The 22,546-nt window shown below is 33.6% G+C and overlaps 2 protein-coding genes across 11 annotated transcripts; both read right to left on the bottom strand.

The window, feature by feature from the left end:
• Positions 1-731: 731 nt before the first annotated feature.
• Positions 732-13,290, bottom strand: LOC102615303 (uncharacterized). The gene is made up of 12 exons (XM_052442492.1): positions 13,000-13,290; positions 11,984-12,154; positions 10,959-11,527; positions 3,910-4,022; positions 3,672-3,756; positions 3,110-3,197; positions 2,784-2,968; positions 2,279-2,411; positions 1,820-1,956; positions 1,617-1,691; positions 1,062-1,181; positions 732-944 (listed from the first exon to the last, which is right to left on the bottom strand). Exons 2-12 carry the CDS (start codon positions 12,129-12,131, stop codon positions 861-863), a joined length of 1,737 nt encoding a protein of 578 aa, XP_052298452.1. The 5' UTR covers positions 12,132-12,154; positions 13,000-13,290; the 3' UTR covers positions 732-860.
• Positions 13,291-15,568: 2,278 nt separating this feature from the next.
• Positions 15,569-20,318, bottom strand: LOC102614703 (uncharacterized). Of its 10 annotated transcripts, none has more exons than XR_003064569.2 (9): positions 19,073-20,318; positions 18,412-18,585; positions 18,117-18,158; positions 17,938-18,018; positions 17,705-17,824; positions 17,045-17,152; positions 16,636-16,815; positions 16,387-16,492; positions 15,569-16,242 (listed from the first exon to the last, which is right to left on the bottom strand). XR_003064569.2 is itself a non-coding variant. In XM_006472110.4 (7 exons), exons 1-7 carry the CDS (start codon positions 20,183-20,185, stop codon positions 16,720-16,722), a joined length of 1,734 nt encoding a protein of 577 aa, XP_006472173.2. In that variant the 5' UTR covers positions 20,186-20,318; the 3' UTR covers positions 15,569-16,719. The 10 variants fall into 10 exon arrangements, 3 of the variants coding, with proteins under 3 accessions (XP_006472173.2, XP_006472174.2, XP_024952523.2); XR_003064570.2 differs by having other exon boundaries at positions 16,387-16,472; XR_003064565.2 differs by having other exon boundaries at positions 16,387-16,815.
• Positions 20,319-22,546: the final 2,228 nt, after the last annotated feature.

Genomic DNA, 22,546 nt, shown 5'->3' with positions numbered 1-22,546 from the left:
ATGAAGGAGCTCTTTTTTTCTGTTGTAAAAAGAATGGAAGGTGTTCAATTAAGATAAATATTTACTAAGAATTTTGGGGTTACAAATTTTTTGTGTTCAAACTCTATATTTGGATTTTGTACAAATAATTTTCGTGCGAACGATATTCGAATCCGAAGTCTCTCATGTTCGGCACATAGTCGTTGTACGATGATTTGATTGTATAGAAAGCACGATACATTGATCTTGCTCAAAACCTTTTTCCTTCGTTTCACGAGTATCCCCTTAGCCATTAGATCAAAATGGTCGGAGGTTGTTCGATCCACATTGTCGTTTTATGATTTATTTTTTTCTCCCCTATTTCTAGCCGTTTTCCAATTCTGCAAAAAAACAGTTATTCTCAAAAAGGCTCTCAAAAGACCTCCCAAACAGCCACTTTGATGAACAACAAAGTCTAAGATTAGATAAACCATGATACTTTGGTCAAATAAACAATAGGATCTTCGTAGTTTTCTAGTCCGAAATCTTAAAGTATAGGAAAAATTTTAAAACCGCAGGATTTTAAAGATTTACAACTTGAAGCGTTTAAAGTTTAAATCACACGATTTATGCGTTTTTTCGGACGTTTCCGCACTTTAAAATTCCAAATTGAAACATTTTTAGGATCTTCCAACTAATGATAAATTTGTATAAATAATCTCATAGCTGGAAACAAAAAAATTTTGGCCGAGGGGTTAGCTGGTTGATCGAAGTTCAAGGAAGTACTGCTGTATTAGTTTCATGACATAAAAGGAGCACATTACATCCATATAAGTCTTAACTCAATGGGAATATTTACAGATGAATGTTGGTGTACTGAGAGGAGTTAGAAAACTCGATTGTCAATGGTAGTTGGCCCCAGATTCTGTCTCCTTTTTAATCGTTGGTCTCTTTTTGGACTTCTTCGGGTTATCCATATGCGAGACCTGCACATTCATCCCCACAAACAGACAAGTTTAAGCAAGAACATGCACTTGCCAAGAAAGAGAGGGATAGCACAAAATTGCCTTCCAAATAAAATTTATTTTTGTTAATATACTCACAATGTAGGATTTCCACTCAATTTTATCGTGCCCCTCCGAGACATCGGTAGGCTGAGAGCAACTACGAACATGGTGGAATATTTGAAGAAGTACAACAGCATCCAGAGCAGCGTATTCTAGCTGCAAGATACCATTAAAGAGAAAGCAACACAATTTTAAGTTTATTCATCATAGATAATGATATAGAAAGGATATGGCACATTAAATACTCCATCCTTCACTTAAAGATCTTCAAAAGCAATAAGAACAACGATTCCTATGGCGTGACCCATGGAAACTAAATTCTAAGACGTTTTCTGACATCAGGCTACCTTCTTGTTTGCTCTTAATCTGATCTTATTGGTAAAGGCACATACATCTTTATGCACATAAGCAGTGGCAATGCTGTGCAAGTGTGTTTTACTGTACTTTCACAAATAAATAATGTGTTTGCAGAGAGGATACAAACTGAAAGCTACTGGTTCCCTTAGGCATAGGCATAAGCTTCTGTACCTTTTAGCTTGGCATAGAAGTAGTAGCAAGAAAAAAGATGAATGCATCACAGATTGGATATACCTGATTTTGACTCAAAGGCCGCTGCTCCCAGTTGCTATTCCTTCTTGTTTTATTCAAGCCTGCTCCCAATATTTTCTTATTTTACAATAAGCAAATAGAGAGAGAGGGACGAGGTACAATCATAAGCAAGCACTAAGTTAGAAAAAAAAAAACACAGTGGTGACTTGAAAGAAAGAGCTGAGACTGATGTTACGTTTAACTACCTCTGCAAGCCCTGAGAGACCACCTTTAGGTTCCTTGAATACATTCTGAATGTCCAGTAACATCTCATAGTGCTTGAAACATTCCAATTCTCCATAAGAGTGAGCCAATTGCTTTATATCACATTGAAAATTATAACCTACAAGTCACACAAAGCACACATTTATAATGTTCCGCTGTAAATGGAAAAATAAAAGAATATTCTAGTGGAAATTAAACTATTCAAAATAGACAGACATGTAGTAATATGTACGACAGTAGCTGGGATGAACTAAAGCATATAAATTGGAAATCAAATATAAGAGAGTAAAACTGATTAATAAATGTAATATTTAATCTAAGCCACTTCGTAGAAGGCCCTTAATTAAGAGTCCTAAAGGTGATATAAATACTTCTTGAGGAATCAGATTCTGTATATATAAGAATAATCCTTGGAAAACAAGAATGCTTTGATCTCATACCGAGTTTTAGAATTCCAGGAGATTGCAAAATGCGGGTTAGGCAGCTATCTAAAACATCAGGTACATCTTCAGCTAATTTAATCAAATCAAAAATGAAAACCATCTCATCGGAAGCAATTTGCATGATAGAAACCTGAAAGATGGAACAGGAATTTTATTATACAAAGAAAATGCATATGAGATGATCAAGTGATGAACATTTTGCACGTTCATTAAGAATAGCTGACAACAAACATTTCTCTGAAAAAAGTAACTCCTATCATCAAATTGTTAAACCCAAAAACACATTTTGTTTCTTTTTCTGTGAGAAATTTTAATTAGATGCAGCAACGTATTATGACTGAGGCATACAAAAACAATGCAAGAACAGTCCAAATACATTTATCACTTATCAGAATAAGTAGAATCTATTATAGTTGCCAATCAAAGCTACTTGGAAAATCCAGAGAAGAAGTAACTGAAAAAAATGGATTAATTACAGGAAAATGGAATGAGATGCAAGTACCTTGTTCATTTTGCATCCTTTTACATAATTGGGTTTCCATTCACAATCAATGCCCACGACCTTACATCCCTCAATGTGGCAAATTGCTTTATGCAAACCATCAACTTCATCAACCCAGATTATGTCTTCTACAACTACTTCCTTAAGATGCAAAAATCGACTATGCACAAAACCAGCCTCAGGTTCTGACCAACATCAAACAGGAAAATAACCCAAAATTATTCCAAAAGCAATGACTTGAAAATGAAAACTTTATCTAGTAAAGCAGATACCATTATCCAGCATAAATAATTCTTAAAAAAAAAATTATTAAGTATTTGCATTACCTCGGGTTTTGAGAAATCCTTCAAGTGAGTATCGCTCACACAGTTCATCAACCTTCTCTGAGTAACCGGCTTCCATTGCCAAATAAACCTTAAAATTAAGGAAGTTAAGTTTAGTATATAATCTACAAAGTAGTTCAAGAAAAAGGGAAATTTAGAATATAATCTACAAAGTAGTTACAGAACAATCAAGAAGAAAGTTATGTTCAAAATAAGATATACAGAGCAGTTCATAGTAAACCGTAACGATGGAGCCTAAAGTACATCATTCGATTTTGTAAGAACCATAAGCTAGAACAACTTCAATTAGAAAACATCAAAGCAAGAAGAAATTATTCCTGAATTTTTTTTATCCGAAAAAGAATTAATTTTTCATACTTAATAGAAAAGTTATGCAAAACTAACTAAAAAATTTTATATTCAAACACCCAAAAGGGCGACCAAGTAGAAAACTCTTGCAGTGACATTGTGTATTATAAGTAGCACTTACTAGGATGCTTCCAGTTCCAGGTGAGTAATCGAGAAAACTGTGAATTCATAATCAACCATACCCAAGGCTACTCACCAAATACTCTAGTAATCGCTTATCACCCTTTGTCTTTGCCTCTGCAATATCCCAGCATGCTTTTTCTGCTAGCCTTTTCAGTAAGCTGCACTAGACAGAACACAGTTAAATTTTCTTGCATTTAATTTTTGAGAGATGCATTTTGAGCCAGAGAAATAAGAGGGTTGAAAGGAATCAAGAACCCAACAGCACAAAATTCTCCTGGAAAAGAAAACTTATGAGAAAAGATAAGCCATACTTTTCTTTGCACTTGTGATATACGTCAGGAAAATCCTGTTGGAGATCATTTTTCTTTATAGTATCATAAGCACTTTTTAACATGTTCCTGTCTACAAATTGCTGTACAAGTAGGCATTGTTAGCCTATATGGCTATAAATATTGATTTTGATGATAACAAACCACATGTATTTTAAAAGCTTTGATAATGTTTTTAAAGTTTCGGATTTGGACTTATTTGAAATTATTTAAATGGTTTTAGGGTCATTATATAATTTCACAAAGTTTGGGCAAAGTCATAATTTCAGAAAGTTTGGGGTTAACGAAGAATTATTTAGAAATTCTAAAATTGGACTTATTTGCAAATTTTCATAACGTTTTGGGTCATACTACAGTTTTATAAAGTTTTGGGGTCAAATTGTAAATTTCGGGAAATATTTTACTGTAGCAGTTACTGTAGCAAGCGGCTTACCGGATACTGATAAACGGCAAGCCGGATACGGGGCAGTAAGCACCAGAACGAAAGCGGCTTACCGGATATGGTTAAACGGCAAGCCGGTTACGACCAAAAATGTGCATAACGGCTAGTAACGGCTAGTTTTTGAGTTCAAACTATATAAACTCAAAACCAATTCATTTTTGGTAACTCAAGCAAGTATAAACAAGTGCACACAACTTATATTGAGCTTCAAATTCGAAAATCTTCATAGATTAAATCTTCATTGAGCTATCATTTGTAAATCCACTCTTAAAGAGAGTTTTTGTTGTAATTTTCATTTCTCATCAAATTGTGAGAGTACAAGTGTGAGAAACACTTGGAGTGAAGAGATTGGAGAGATAATCTCTTGTTGTAAAGGTTCATTGACACCTTGAAGTCAATTGTAAACGTTTGAAGCCTTGGAAAGGCTTGGATAGTGAAATCCTCAAGCCCGGTGTGCTTGGAGGCGTGGACGTAGGCGGGGATTGCCGAACCACGTAAAAATCCTTGAGTTTGCTTTCTCTTCCCTTGCTATTTAATTATTGTGCTTTGATTGAACTTATTGCTTTCAATTTTTATTAAGACATTAGATTGCTTGTTGTGTGGATTTGTTAGTATAATTTTTAAAATTCCAATTCACCCCCCCTCTTGGGTTGCACACTCATATTTCATTTGGTATCAGAGCGAGGTGCTCTTGTTTAGACTTAACCGTCTAGAGCTAAAGATCAATGGCAACCCAATATGACTCAACATTTAGGGAAGGACAATCCACAATTAGACCACCTTACTTTGATGGAAATGATTACCCATATTGGAAAATTAGGATGAGAATTTACTTGCAAGCCTTAGATTATGAAATTTGGGAAATCGTTAATGATGGTCCTTTCATGCCTTTGACTAAAAATGAAGTCGGAGAAGATATTCCAAAACCTTCACAGGATTGGAATGAATTCGAAAAGAGAAAAGCTTCTCTAAATTCCAAGGCCATGAATGCCTTGTTTTGTGCATTAGATAAGAAAGAGTTTCATAGAGTGTCTAGTTGCGAAAGTGCTAATGAGATTTGGCACAAACTTGAAGTTGTCTATGAAGGCACAAACCAAGTGAAAGAATCTAAAATAAGTAGATACACTCGACAATACGAATTGTTCCAAATGGAACAAAATGAAAATGTGTACTCTATGTATACTAGATTTACGGACATAGTGAACACTCTAGGAGCCCTAGGGAAACCTTTTTCAAATAGTGAGAAAGTCAAGAAAATCATTAGGTCACTTCCTAAGGAATGGAGACCAAAAAGGACTGCCATTGAGGAAGCCAAGGATTTAAATATATTACCTATTGATGATTTAATTGGCTCTCTTATTTCTTATGAGGAAGACTTGGCAGCCGAAAGAGGCAATGAGGAGAAGAAGAAAAACATTGCTCTCAAAGCCTCAAAACATGAGAGTGATGAGGAAAGCGAGCTGGATGAGGAAGAGATGGATATGCTGGCTAGGAGGTTCAGAAAACTTTTTAAGAAATCCGGTGAGCGAAGAAAATCTAGAGACCTCAAGAACCGAAAGGAGAAGAAGGAATTAATCAAATGTTATGAGTGCAAGAAGCTTGGCCATATAAGAACGGAATGTCCTCTTCTCAACAAGCTCAAGAAGAAAGCAATGGTAGCCACATGGGATGATAGCGATGAGGAAACAAGTGATGATGAAGAGCATCAAGAAATGACAAATCTAGCTCTCATGGCAATTGGAGATGAATCGGATGATGATCTTGATGAGGTAAATGATCTTTTTACTTATGATGAATTATATGATGCTTTTAAAGAATTGCATGATAATTGGATAAAAATTGGTAAAAAGAATGCTTGTCTTAAAAAGAAAATGGTAGAGCTCAAAAATGAAAATGAATCTCTATGTGCAAAGATTACATGCCTAGAATTAGAAAATAAAACATTGCACGATAGTATTGCATTATTTGAAAATTCTAGCACTTCACATGAGCACTTAGAGACACACATGAATGACTTGAAAAATGAGAATGAAACGCTTAAGAAAAAGAGCAATGAGTTGAATGAGATTGTTTTGAAATTCACAAATGGGCAAAAGATGTTGGATAACATGCTTAATTCACAAAAATGTGTGTTTGATAAAGGAGGACTTGGGTATAAGCCTTATTTGAAACAAAAATATTATAAGAATTATTTTGTTAAGGCTACCTCCACAAGTGATCATAAGATTGTTTGTCATTATTGTAATGGGAATGGTCATATGAGTTATAGATGTCCAATTAAGAGAAATGTATATTATGGAGTCAAGTGTATTTGGGTTCCAAAAGGAACCATTGCTAACACTCAAGGACCCAAGAGTATTTGGGTACCAAAGCACACAACTTGAATTTGTTTTGTAGGTACCACAATCAAGGAATGGTGGAGAAGTTCCTTGATGGAAGCTTGTGAGGATGATCATGGTCTAGGCAAAAACAATGAGGCAAGATGGTTTAATTGTTTTGGTAATAATTATTGCCTTATTGATTATGAGTGATGGTCTTTTAAGCTTAGTAAGTATTTAATAATTCATTTGGTATCATGTTGAGTGGATCATGATAAATGGATAGTAGCTTGAATTTGTGAAAGTATGCTTGTATGTTTACATGATGGAATTATTATTGTGTGTAATATTGAGTGATTTATCATGATGGATTTGTTTGATGTTAATGTTTATGAAGTGTTTAAGCATGATAGTTAAGTGGTGTGTTTGATTTATTAACTTTCGAATGCTTATATGTTTAATTATTACGAAGAACAATTTTCAAAAATTTGGCATGAACTTGAGATGATGAAATTTTCGCATTAACATCTCTATTTATGTTATTGAATCTATTAAAATTGTTTGGAAATCAAATGAGTCGTTGAAAATCCTGAGTCTGCACATGCTGAAATGAATCGGTCATAACTTCTTTTAGAGAACTCCAAATCCAGATCTGTAAAATTTATTGGAAAGCTAACTCAATTATCTTTCCAATGGTATATAGCATGCACATTACTTCTTGCTCAATCAATACAGTTTTTATTCTGAATTTGACATTTCTGCATTTTATCCTGAGTCTGCACAGGCTGTAATGAATTGGTCATAACTTCTTCTAGAGAACTCTAAATCAAGCTCTGTAAAATTTATTGGAAAGTTAACTTAATTATCTTTCCAACGGTATATAGCTTGCACATTACTTCTGGTTCAATCAATACAGTTTTTATTTTGAAATTGACCTTTCTGCATGTTCTTAAGTTTTGAATGCTTATATGCTTCATGATTGTATGCTTGTTGGATGCTTATTGTTTCATGACTGTGATGAATGAATTATATGCATGAATTCTTGTGTCGTTAATTGTGTTATATCATCATTCACTTATAAAATTGACATAATTGTTTGATACGATTTCATATGTTTGATTTTGCATGCATTTTATGTCTCATGTACTAAATGGCTTATTGAAAAGTTTTAAATCTCAAAATGATTTAAAATTAATCAATTTTTAAGGCCAAAAATGAAATGGTGTGTGTAGTACAAGTATAAGAGCTAGCAAATATTTCATTTCCACTCATCCGGAATCTTATTGATTTCTCTCGAAACAAATTCCGGATAACCGGATTTTCAATCCAGAAAACCGGATTAGCTTTGGTTGCTCTCGGGACAACAATCGGATAACCGGATTTTGTTTTTCGGTAAGCCGTTTTCGGCTTTCAACTCTCTGACCAAGAACCGGATTTCCGGATTTTTTGTTTCCCAAGCGAATCGGCAAGCCGTTTGTGAAATTGTGTCTTGCTGCCCATTAACCGGTAAGCCGGTTAGTAAATCCGGCAAGCCGGATTCGTGGTTTATGTTGTTGTTCATCTTCTTCCTCTCTCGTGAGTTTTCTGCACATGTTCTCTTCCTCTCTCTCAAAACCGTGAACCACCCTCTTCCATTTCCAATCAATTCCTCTTCATTTCTCAACCATTTTTATGCCAAGATCAATCTCTTAAACCATTACGCATGCATTTCATCTTCATTAAACACTTCTCCATCATGATTTCTTCACTTGTTCTCCATCATTCCATCCTCATTCCATTCCCGCGTGAATAGTGTTCTCCATTTTTCTTTCTCAAATCTCTTCATCTTTCACTCATTTTCTTGTTAAAATCAATCATCCAACTCATTATTCATCCATTACTCTTTCAATTTTCACTCTCAAAACTTGATTTCATCATCTCTCCACATAAAACCCAAAATAAAAAAAAACCTAACTACCCGTTTCTCTCTCTATATTTTCAAGCTTCCTTTAGCCCATTTTTGATCCAATCTACATCATCTATTAGCTTCATTCATCTCTAGGATCGATTTTCTTGGCTCAAACAAATCCATTTCACTCAATTTTTGTAAACCCGAAATTGGATCTTTAAGCTTGTTTTTGTTCCAACAATGGTGGATGGTTGTATTATGCACCTATATTTTCATATGCATAATTGTTTTAATTGTGGATTACGGATGATGGTTGTTTAATATTTGGATAATTTATATTTGGATGATATTTTTCTGAATTCTTAGAATGAATATGACTCTTTGAATTAATTGCATGCTTTATTTTTATATGCTTCTTGATTAATCATTGAGATGTTCTTTTTGGTATAAATATGGATTCATATTGAATTTGAAAATTATATATGTGTCGCTTGATGAATGGATGGAGTTGTTGGTTTGGTATAATTGTTTAAGCTTATATGGAAACGTTTTTAACTATATTGTGTATTTGAGGATTTGTGATTTTAAGGGGAGACTCTGCCGAAATTTTTCCTCGCACAAAATTGGTAATATCTTTATCGAATTATTTTTGATGCTTTTGTTTCAATTGCATATATCTTTTTTTTTATGATAAATGGGGAGATAAATATGATATGTTTTTGGATAAAATCATTTCGGTTAAAATTTTAATTGGCCATATATTTAGGGGGAGCATATAATATGTTTTTGGATAATATGCATTTTGAACTTTTTTGTTGTCCAAAGGGGGAGACAAAATAATATATCATTTCAATATTGTCAAAATGAGGACAATAATATGCACTTTGAGTATTCTTTTGATGATTTTGATGATATATGATTATGGTGAGGACTTGATGATTTTGAGATATAATGATAATTTGTGAGTATATTACTATCTTGTATTTAAGGTAATGCTTGTTGTTAGGGGAAGATTCTTTCAAAATTTCCACTTGAACAACATGGGTAACAAATTTGCTATTTTTATTCTTTTCCTTTAAGTTTTCTTTTTGATGATGAAGGGGGAGAAGAATACATGTTTTCAAACTTATAAAAATTTGCTACTTTTGTCTTTGCCAATTAAGTTTTTCTTTTTGATGATGAAGGGGGAGAATGATTTAATTTGTGTTATGAAAATATATGCATGTATCTAGGGGGAGCATGTATGCAAGGGGAGTTTTTTTATTAAACTATTTTCAAATCATTTTTTAACTTGCATTGATTAAGGGGGAGCTTTTTCATAACAAGATTAAATTTTTGAATGTGTTTTGTCATCATCAAAAAGGGGGAGATTGTTAGCCTATATGGCTATAAATATTGATTTTGATGATAACAAACCACATGTATTTTAAAAGCTTTGATAATGTTTTTAAAGTTTCGGATTTGGACTTATTTGAAATTATTTAAATGGTTTTAGGGTCATTATATAATTTCACAAAGTTTGGGCAAAGTCATAATTTCAGAAAGTTTGGGGTTAACGAAGAATTATTTAGAAATTCTAAAATTGGACTTATTTGCAAATTTTCATAACGTTTTGGGTCATACTACAGTTTTATAAAGTTTTGGGGTCAAATTGTAAATTTCGGGAAATATTTTACTGTAGCAGTTACTGTAGCAAGCGGCTTACCGGATACTGATAAACGGCAAGCCGGATACGGGGCAGTAAGCACCAGAACGAAAGCGGCTTACCGGATATGGTTAAACGGCAAGCCGGTTACGACCAAAAATGTGCATAACGGCTAGTAACGGCTAGTTTTTGAGTTCAAACTATATAAACTCAAAACCAATTCATTTTTGGTAACTCAAGCAAGTATAAACAAGTGCACACAACTTATATTGAGCTTCAAATTCGAAAATCTTCATAGATTAAATCTTCATTGAGCTATCATTTGTAAATCCACTCTTAAAGAGAGTTTTTGTTGTAATTTTCATTTCTCATCAAATTGTGAGAGTACAAGTGTGAGAAACACTTGGAGTGAAGAGATTGGAGAGATAATCTCTTGTTGTAAAGGTTCATTGACACCTTGAAGTCAATTGTAAACGTTTGAAGCCTTGGAAAGGCTTGGATAGTGAAATCCTCAAGCCCGGTGTGCTTGGAGGCGTGGACGTAGGCGGGGATTGCCGAACCACGTAAAAATCCTTGAGTTTGCTTTCTCTTCCCTTGCTATTTAATTATTGTGCTTTGATTGAACTTATTGCTTTCAATTTTTATTAAGACATTAGATTGCTTGTTGTGTGGATTTGTTAGTATAATTTTTAAAATTCCAATTCACCCCCCCTCTTGGGTTGCACACTCATATTTCAGGCATAACATTGGCTTCCCCATAAAAGTAGCCCATTTCTCAGCTGCTTTGAATTCTTTGTTCTGTATCATTTTGAGGAGAAAAGACTCTCCAGATTGGCGAATGGAGAAGTGCTCTAGCAAAGAGACTGCTGTCATATATGACTGTGAGTCTATCATTGCAAATATATATTGCTCAATAACTGTCTTTGCAGTGTCGAACCTATGTTCATTTTGCGCCTTCAATTGGGTTATGGCTTTCTCAATGTCTGTCAACCTGACATCAAAAGCTTCAAGTATCTTCACCATTAACTTCTCATCATGGTCAACAAACCCCCCGGTGATGTCAAGAAATAAGTAGGCAGCTATCTCTTTTGCTTGAGTGGAGTCTGCTGAGTTGACTGTCGTTTTTTGATGACGTCGAAGAGCAGAAATGATCAAGTGACTGAACCCTTCACTATAGACTCCAAATATAGGCAGGACATTGAGGCATCTAACTATAAAAGTAGCTGGTCCAGGTTCAGGAGAATTACATAGTGCTTGTGAGACTTGTTGTTGGAGAGCCCGGAACTTTCTGGTTGCTTTGCATGTTCCTGTCAAATGTGTTTAATGAGAACCAAATATGCAGATTGTACCATGCAATCGCAACTAAAGTGAGCAAGAAAGGAAGAGTCCTTAGAACATATATTAGAAGGCCTACCATACCAGGTCTAGATTCAAGTTGAAACCAACTAAGTTCTTTTAGATTGGATTGCCTTTAGAATCTACACATTAGCATGGTAGCATCCAGCTCCAAGGCCAACCTAACCTTACCGGAGAATAATAGATTCCATTAGGAAAATTTAGTTCCTTTGGATAGTGAAGGACCACCATACATCAAATACTTAAACTTGTAAATTTACTGTACTTCTGTCATCCAGCCCGAACAATAAAAACTTAGATTGTAATTTTCTTTTTGTTTTCGCTTCTAAATGGACCCAAAAACATAAATGGGAAATTATAAAATTTGCAAAGAATAAAATTAGTCAATGATGGAAGAAACAGCTTACCATGAATATAACATTCTTTCAGAAGGTATAGGAATACAACAGGAGAAATGTTGGTTATGTCTGAAAATGTATGCACAGATACAGTCCATGCGCAGTCAGCTTTGTGTCCATTAATGCACGACTCGGCAACTCTTTCCTCCAAACCCATGCCCAAAAGACACAATGAAAAATCTAGAAAAGATATGAAATAATATAAATAGCACATTAAGTCCAGTAACAGAACATCATTTCTATAGTTCTATTCACCAATATATATTACTAGTTTAAGAATAAAATATCCACTTAAGAAACTAAGAGATAGATTGCAAAATCTAAAAATTTAACCATAACTACTACACTACCACTTGTTATGGGAACCAGGGATCAAAATCATCAAATAGCTAACCACCCATCTAGATTACAACTTTTTGCTTTTCATTTTCACATCATTCTTGTCTTCAGGTTTCTCACAAACCAAGCAGAGGGTAAATGTCACTAAGAAACATGGGATCTACCACTCACTAACTCTTAAAAAGTAAGACTTTTCAGTTGGTCATTCTTTCACACAATATATTACACACAAAAAGGAGTCCTTTATTAGTCAAATTAGCAAATAGAACTCAAATAACAGACAGACATTACTTAGCTACAAACACAAGAAGATTAACAGGCATACAAGTAAAATCAATAAAATTCACCCAGTCTGCAATTTAGCTTGAATGAGCTGACTTTTTATAGTTACATTTCATTAGAAATTTTTTAAAAAAATTAAAATAAAATAAAACTCACACTCCTATATTTTCCTTCACTTTCTCATCAGCCAAACACCATCTAACAATATATAAAACAATAGACAGATAAATAATGAAACTCACTCATCAACAAAAAAAAAAAGAAAAAAGGAAAGGATTATCTGTCCTTCAATAGAAAAGAAATGAGTACTAATTAAAACTCATATTCGTTTGTTATCCTTCATTTTCTCGGCAACCAAACAGAAGCGTCAAATCAAAATAAGCACAATAATCCAGACAGCTTACTTGCTGAATTAATTCAACAGTTTTGGTTTCCCTCTCTACAATGCTGCAAGCTTCTCTCTCTCTGTGCGTCACCCTCGTCTTTTGTATTTACACAGCGACTTCTGCGAATTGTGTGCATTTATACATCCGCACACAAACACACACAAATGCGGCCGGTGGCCCACTGGATTTTTTTTCCCAAAATGGCATATTTTATTTTTTTTCCTATCTCACTACCTTTTCAGCACAGAGAGGGCTCTGTCTGCCTGCGTGAATCCTGATGTTTCTTCCCTCGCTAACGTGTAGTGGTCCAGTGGATGGTATGGTGCGCACCTTGTATTTAAATGTAATTAAATGAGAAAATTGCAAAAAAGAAAAAACAATTTTAATAGAATTGGTTTCCTGCGGGCGGGATCAGATTTTGAAATGATCTCCTACAGTTAATCAAACAAATGGAACTGATATAGCTTGTAAGCAATGGTAGATCATGTAATATATGATTTGACTTTTAAGAAATTATGATTTATGTAAACATGATTTAAAAATAATCTTTTCATTTCACTTGTTTGTGCAGGAGTTCGAGCCCCCTCTTCTATAGTAATAGTAGAAATTGACTTTTTTTCAAATATTTAGAATTAAAGTTAACTTATTTTTAAATTCAAATATTCGAAATGGGACATCACAAAAATAACGTGCAAATTGCAAGTATCACAGGAAGTAAAGTAAAACGGGTTTAATTAGGTTAGACTCAAATAATAATTGTTATTTTAATTAATTAATCCCCGCCTGTCATAAGGAAGTACCAAGTCAACGAAAATCATTGCTGTAAATAAATGAGCTGTGCGATACCGGCGGCGTAGCCTATCAAAGCCAGTGGATAAGGTTGTTAAATTTTAAATAAATCCAAATAGTTAAAAAAATATTTTAATAAAAGAAATACAAAAATTTTTAAAATCAAATTTTTACTGTTTATTTTGGATAGGATTGGATAAGATTGAATTGGATAATATTAAATTACATATAATATTATGTTGTGTTTGATACAATATTTGATTGGATTATAAATAATCAGGTCTTATATTATAATATTACAATTTACAAGTAGTTGTTATTATTATTATTATTATTATTATAAACTAAAATTTTGTATTATTAATTATACAAATCAACCTTAATGATATTAATGAAATATAAATCATAGTTTAAATAATTTTTTTAATTTTTTTATGATATTTTTATTATTTTTATTTAATAATCTATTATTTTATAAAATTTATATTTTTGAATATTAATTTAATAATTAATTTATAATGTAAATTTGAAATTATAAAAATATTTAATAATTAAATAGATTAAAATAGAATTTTAATTTAATGTGGAATTAATAATGATTTTTAGTATAATTTATTATTTACATTATTAAAATTAATTTTTTATTACATTTATCACTTATTACTATAATTTTAATATTTATAAATTATTATATTAATTGAGTTATCAATATAATCAAATACTAAGTAATCACATGACCCCCCTTAGAATAATTTACTTTACAAAATTGAGATTAACTTGTGGGCTCAGGATAACTAAATCCTAATATTATTAAAAACACTAAACATAAGACTAGGATAAATTTTTTTTTAAAAAAAAAAAATTCAATCCCCACTTTTAATCCTTCAATGATTCACCGTGAAAAAGGTTAATTTGTCCTTTACAATTCATACCATGGATTGGAAACCATGCAATCAAATTCACGTGACTACCTTATCATATTAGATCACGTGATAAATTCACTTCTCTTATTGACAATCACTTTTTACCATGCAATCTGGTTACAGGCTGTTGAATCAAAATAAATTGAATAATGATATAGCCACAAATTCTTGTACAAACTTATTTTGTACAAACTGATGTGGCATGATAAGATTGGTTGAATTAAATATCACTTGGCCCACATGATTTGTTTTTATTAATTTATATTTTCATTTAACCAATGAATTAATGCCACGTCAGTTTGTACAAAATAAGTTTGTACAAGAGTTTGTGGCTGTATCATTACTCAAATAAATTAATCAAGTATACAAGTGTTAATTATTTTCTCAAGTTGATATGTCATTCCATACTCTTTAGATTTTTTATTGTCAATCTACAGAAATATCGCTCAATTTGGTTGTTATAAAAGCTGTATAAATTATTACAGAGTTAATTCTAAAAAAAAAAAATCATAACAAAAAATTTATTTAATTATGCTAGCCTGGTCCTAACTCATGATGTAATGTCAAATTTTACCCTTTAATTATTCATTGACAATAATTCATCTTTCCATCTTGTTTAGCCTACAATTTCACATCTCAATATTCCATCGTCCTGCCCAAATAGGAGGTTATTCTCACGCAGTCATTTATTCCTTAATCATGGCATGCTAGAATACTTACTATGTCTATAGTTCCCATCACAATTAGAAGTTGTTTGAATAATATGTACAATTAGTTTCAAAATTAAAAAAAGATTACCCAAAGACACAAGACAAAGCTACTCTTGGGCAAGCATATGAGATCATTCACTAGCCTATGGTTGGATTCTCATGAGGTATTATTGATGGAAGATGCCCATTATGATAAAATAAGATATGCATTCAATGCTAATACAAAAGGTTTCGAAATCTTTTTCAATTTTCACAACACAAATTATGGCAACCACCCAATTACTATTGGCCAGTCAACCTCCATTGCCATTGATGGCTGCTAATGTCATGCTAAAACCAGGTAGCACTTTCACAACACCACATGACTTTTCACGTCTATGCATCAAGTCTGGAAGTTTTGGAGGTGCCGTATGCTAAAGAAACTGCTGTATTTTTGGCTTTTTGGCTTTTACTTAAAGCAGAGCAAAGAAAAAAGCAGAAGTTGCATATACTATATCAAGAGTTCCATTGGAATCAGAAACCAGGAATTTCTAGCATATTAATCAATAATTATTACCACATGTGAATCTGCTTACCAAAGAATCACTACCTTCATGGTTTGAGGCCCATTTGAGCTAAGCTGGATCACCGTCCCGGTTTTCCTGAAGGCCTCCAAATAGTCTCAAGTATAGACATGGAGTCTCTATCCATCAACTATAATGGTGCAAAAGTTAACCTCCTTGTCTTCGCCTTCTGCAATCGCTGGATTGTCATCATAAACAACTTTGGAAAGTATCATTACATCAAATGTTGGGGACCGTGTTGATGAGTGTAGAGAATTTTCTCTCCAACTACACAATCTTCTCAAGGTTGTCCATATGTCGACGGTAAAAGGAGAACGAATTATATCACAGGCAGATTGTTAAGTAAGCTTTGAAAATTCATAAATCGGCAGACGGAAAGGGATCAAAATATCAACCAAAATAAAGTAAAGAATATTGAACCTCCAGGCCTTAGCTCACTTGGAATCTTGGCTCAACTTCTCTGAATTCCTAACTGAAGTTGAGAATTCATAACTGACGCTGTGGTACTTGGACAAGAACAAAGGTACTAAAAAAGTAAATGATAAGTACATTTACAAGGTCGAATAAGCACAAGCACATAAACCCTAGTGAAGATGATTGAAAAACAAAGGCATTAGAATGATGTTAGGCATCAACAAAACAACTGTGGTACTTGGACAAGAACAGTACCTATATATGCCTGGTACAATTCCATGCCAAAGCCATTAAAGTGGAAGCTGTTATAGGAGCAAACCTGTTGCTCTATAAAATTATTTACAAGTGATCAGCATCTCTTTCACAAGGAAATTTATCTTTCCGGTCATTTGAGCTGCTTGATGAACCCACAACCAACAATTCTTGCTTGAATATCTGAAGAGGTAAACTATATAAGTTGTTCACAATTTTCATCAAATAGGAATAAATTAAGAAGTCCGGTAAATAATTAGATAATTTAATGGAGAACCAATGCAAATTACAGAATGTATAAACAATGTACCTATTAGAATAAATGAAGAAACATATTGATCAAAATCTATGTTTACCGGAGAAAAAGAAAAGAACGAAAATTGTTATACTAGTGTCAGGTTGAAGAAATTACTTTTTTGAAGTGTTCTAATTCTTTCTCTAATTCTGCCTCAATGTTGTCCAGTGTGGGTTGTGAACTGCCAGGCAGATAAGGTTGATCCCTTGCTTCCTTGATTACCTGCTAGAAAGGGCTTTCAGGTCAATGTAAAAGGAGGGTGACCATCCTACGCAGCACCATAAGATTAAGTAAATGTCAACATGGAGAAGGCTACAGAGACTAGAAAGGAATTAAAATATTTTGAAGTCCTACTTAGTAACCACAAGAGAAAACTCATACAAACTACATGAGCCAGCAACTGATAAGTCAAAGTCCAATAATAGAATTTTTCTTCCAGTAATTTCTTAACATCTTCATTTATTCAGCACCACTGGAAGAATAATTTCCTATTATTTCCTTCATGTTTAATATAAATATGCTTATTATATAACCCAACAGAGAAACACAGAGTTGTTGCTCCTCTGAGCATTAATAGATTATAAGTTGGGTAAAAGCCTAATTTCAGCTGATAAAAGCCAATACACCAACACACTGTCCATAAATACTCTTCTCGTTTAACTTATCCCATTATTGAAAAATGGATCCTAGGAAAACAAATTAAACAAACAAATCCCATATTGAAAAAACCATCTCCCTAAGAATGGAAAACAAAAGGATATCAGACATAATGCGTACCAGTTTAAAACCTTCATAAGAATGGAAGAAGTCTACTCCTCGTAAATTCACACAATCATTCTGCTGTAATATAACTGATAAGCGGATGATTGCACAAAGTACTCTGAATTTCTGCTTTGCCTGGCAACAATACAAAAAATCAACAAAACACAAACCTCAGAAGTTCAAGCATAATAGATTTTCTACAGCAATTATTTGGATGACCAAATTCGCAGAGCATATGGATAAGTTACCTGCTCAGGAAACTCCTCTAAGAAAGCATGATGCGACCTTGGGAACTTTTTCCTGTGAAATCTTGTCAGCAGAGCTATTAGCTGCAGACATACCAAATGCTTATTAGCATAGAAAAACATGCTTAATATGCAAAATTACGACCAAAAACCAATCAATGTTCAATAGGCAGAAAACATACCTTGATTTCGTCAGTACTATATCCATAAAGATGGTCACCATTCTATTAAAGAAAAAAGATCAAGATGGGCAGGAAAAAAGATTCAACAAGAATGGATTAAGAAATTTCATCATTGATTGACAGAAGTTTGAAAGTATATAATCAAATTGTGTTCCTGGTGATCAGGACCTATTAAATGACTACTTTAATATTAAATGACTACTTTAATAGCCAATTTTATATACCACATATCATGAATGTTCCAAGAACATTCTCCAAAGGACGAACATAACATAGAAAGAAAAAGCACTCATACCATAATGATGTGACAAGACTGCTTATGATAACCCTTTTTACTGGTGAAGTGCCCTATATTGTGAAGCAAGCAAGCAGCTTCAAGGTATTCAAGATCCTTGTCCTCGAATGAGGCAATAAGTTTTACTTGATTGTTGTAAAGCTTATCACATTTTCTTAAACCTTCAAATATATCCTGCAGCAATCGTTGTGCCTAGCTTGTCAGACTGTACAAATAATATTAGCTGTAATTCAATTCAAATGCAGACACAATTAGCAGGACATTGTGCTTTTATCACGTCCTGCAACTTCAAACAACAATCCAATACAACAGGTGGTATCATATGACAGCAACAAAGATGAAACAAGGGCTGCTATTCACTTATGTGCAAAAATGGTGTCTTAAATCGACAATCAAATTAAAATTATGGTGTCATGCAACAGCAACCAATGTGACACAAAGGGTGCCATTAAATTATCGAAAAATGAACGGAAGTTGAGAACAAATTCAAGCATAATTCTCTAGAATAGAAACTACCACAACATCAACCGACAGTTGTTGCATCAACCTGGCGATTAGAGTTTCTATAGCTAAAACATGAATTTCTTTAACCATCATGATATAATTATGCTAAAACGAACACCTTACTGACGAAAAAGGACAGATCAAAATTTCAAGCTACCTTTGCAATGCTAGCACATTGAGCACCAGCTTTTACCCTCTTCTTATTGTTAAACCTCATTGCAAGCCTCACAACAGACCGCCACCTAGCATTTGCATTCAAATCATACCCATCAAAAACCTTAGCCAAACTATCAGCAACAATACCCTCTCCCAATCCATACCCAGAAACCTCCATTTCTTCAATCCCAAGCAACTCAAAAATCTCATCCAACAACACAGCACCTGCAACGATAAACTCTGATCTCCTCTTAAAAAACCTCTCCCTCCTTACCCTCTCAACTTCTCCATCTCCTCCACAACACAACCTCTCAACAATGCCCTTCAGTTCCCCTCTACTCAACCTCCAATCCCTCTTACAACCCCCAAAATCACCCACATTATCAACAAAATCTCGATCATAACCACTAACCACAGCCTTCTCAATCGCTCTAATGGTACCAGAAGAACCCACAGCCACCTCAAAACCACCCTCCTTCACTTTCTCAACCAACCCAAATTCCAAAATCACCATCCTAACATACTCCCTCATTTTCAAAACTTCCTCAAAATTCCCACTACAAGTCCCAAACTTTTCACTCAGACTCACATGCCCCAGATTCACTGACTCACAAAACACAACCTTTCCTCTCTTCCCAATCACAAACTCAGTGGACCCACCACCAATGTCAACACTCAAAACCAACCTATCAAACACAGGCAAGAACTGAAGCACACCCATGTAAACGAACTTAGCCTCTTGCTCCCCAGTCAACACATCAACTTCAAAACCAACTTTTTCCCTAACACGCTCAACAAACTCATCTTTGTTCTCAGCTGCACGCACTGCTGCCGTTGCAACAGCACGTGTGTGGTCTCTGCTTATGTTGTGGGACTGAATTATGTCTCTGAACATTAGTAACGACTCAACGGAGCGAGCCTGTGATTGAGTGGAGATTGAACACGAGGAAGACAAGTCACGGCCTAGAATCACGGGCTGTTTGAGAGTGTCTATTGTCAGGAATTTGCCATTTGGGTAAGCTCTAATGATCAAAAGCTTGAAAGAACTTGTGCCCATGTCAATGGATGCAAAAAGCGTTTGAGGGATTTGCATATACGAAGTATTTGTGGCCATTTTAATCAGTGATGGAGATTGTAACGATAATCTGAAAACGGAAACCGGTGATTAGCGGCGGTGACCGGTGAGCCGATGAGATCAATTTATTTTTTTAATATTTTTTCCCTTTCTAACAAATTGCAAGTGAAAAAAAAAATTCAATTTTTGGATATTAACATTTAAGTCCCTATATTTTAGAAAAAATCACAAGGAAGGATACGGTTTAATTTTTTCAAGCGGTCGGTGGTGATAGCTGACTTTAGAGTTTAGATCCATCACGGCGCCCAGCCCAATGGTACTTTATTAGCTGTAGTATCTGATACGACGTAATAACTTTTTTGTAGTAGTCATGAGTTGATGTTCGTCACGTGTTTCTTAATTTTTATTTTTTATTTTTTTGGGAACAGTGAGAAATTACGAATTGCGTCTTCAGTCTTTGGAAAATGATACTTACCCGAGTCAAACCCCAAAATTAACCCAAACGACACCGTTTCAATTTTTTTTTTTTTTGTGTTTCAATCTCATTAAAACGACGTTATTTTGGCTTAGTTAAGGCAAAATCAACAGCAGCCCCAAATTGTCTTCTCTTCCTCTTCGTCTCACAACCTCTGGTGTTGTATTTCTCTTCCTCTTCATTTCACAGTTCACAGCCACCACCATTGACAACCACCACCGACAGGCACTAGCAGCTACCATCACGCATACCCAGTCATAGGCACCACCACCACCGACAACCATCACACTTGACAACCACCATTACACGTACCCAGCCATCGTCACCACCACCACCGACAACCATCATAGCAAAAAAAAAAAATTATTTATACACAATAATTCTTTCCAACCACAGACCCTGCAATGTCTCTCTTGGTTTTGGAAAAAGAAAAAATATGTGCTTTGAGAATATTATCTTTGGATTTTTTAACTAAAAAAAGGTTGTGTTCGGGGACCAAAATTATAATTACCCATAATTGTTGTAATATTTTCCATCAGAATTATTAAAAACACATCTCAACCTTAGACTTTACTTCTGAAAACGATGCAAAAGTGAAGGCAAAAGCAGATTTTAAAAACCTAGCCAAGCTACATGATTTAAGTGCATTCATTTACTTGATCTGTCGTTTGCAGAAGTAGCGTCTTTGTGATGCATCGTTTTCAGAAGCAGATTTGGAGGAATTAGAGGAGGCTGTGAAGGAAGATAACAATGCTTTGTACTTGGGAAGAAAAAAGAACAAAATGAAAAAAGAGAGATAAATGAAGAAGCCGGTGTTTAATTTTAAAATAAAATAAAAATTAATTGTCAAAACGGCGTCGTTTTAAAATCTTCGGGGTTTGATCCGGGACAAATAGCAAAATTCTTAGTCTTTACATATACATTTATTATTTATTAATATTAGAGACATGCATGCTAATATAGCATATGCTATTACTTTCATTTTTTTTTATTTTATTGTTTTATGAAACAATTTAAAAAATAAAATAAAATGAAGGTACGATAGATGTAAGTCAAGAATTTCAATCACCATAAAATTTTTACAAAATAATATTGTTAGGCATTAAAAAAATTATTATAACAAAGTTATTTATTTATCAATAAATGAATAAGTTATCAATTTATTGATAAATGAATCTTATTAATTTATAAAGATATTTTTTGTTTTAAGAAGAGTTTTGTTGATAAAAGTACATACTCGTCTATACAGGTGCACAAATTATGTTTCCCATAAGTCAACAATACCTACTCAACGACTAGTCGACTACTGTCCATAGTGCTAGATTATCGATATTCTAATACAATATCTGTTATAACAGCTATTGGATATATACATCATTTTTTTTTTTTTGAGAAATACATCAATTTGTTAAAATGCCTACATTTGGAATATGCTGGAAAGAAAGAAAGAAAATAAAATGCCAAATGTAGTGCATGCTATGCACAAAATTAAGGACGTGGTTCAGTTTAATTTAGGGACAATAAGAAAATTAGATGCATATTTTGAAAAGAGTTCAATTCAAATAATTGAAGTTGGAAAAAAAAATCTTAATGTTATGAATTATACATTTTATTCATTATTAATTTTTGTATTTGATTAGTTATTAATTTATATTTTATTTGGACACTAAATGTTTTTAATTTAATACACTAACCCACATGAGAACCGAAAGATTTTATTATTTAATCAAGATTATTAATTTGTCAAATATTTATTTATCGAGATTTTATTGTAATAATATGCAAATTCTTAGTAACCTTAATTTGTCCATCTTAGTTTACAAAATGAGAAGTGATTCAATTTTTTTTTCCTTTCCAACAAATTGCAAGTGAAAAAAAAAATTCAATTTTTGGATATTAACATTTAAGTCCCTACATTTAGAAAA

This window comes from Citrus sinensis, chromosome 5 (assembly GCF_022201045.2).
Source record: "Citrus sinensis cultivar Valencia sweet orange chromosome 5, DVS_A1.0, whole genome shotgun sequence".
NCBI classification, from domain to species: Eukaryota; Viridiplantae; Streptophyta; class Magnoliopsida; order Sapindales; family Rutaceae; genus Citrus; species Citrus sinensis.
Note: the sequence above shows the minus strand (reverse complement) of the source record. Positions and strands in the feature narration are given on the sequence as shown.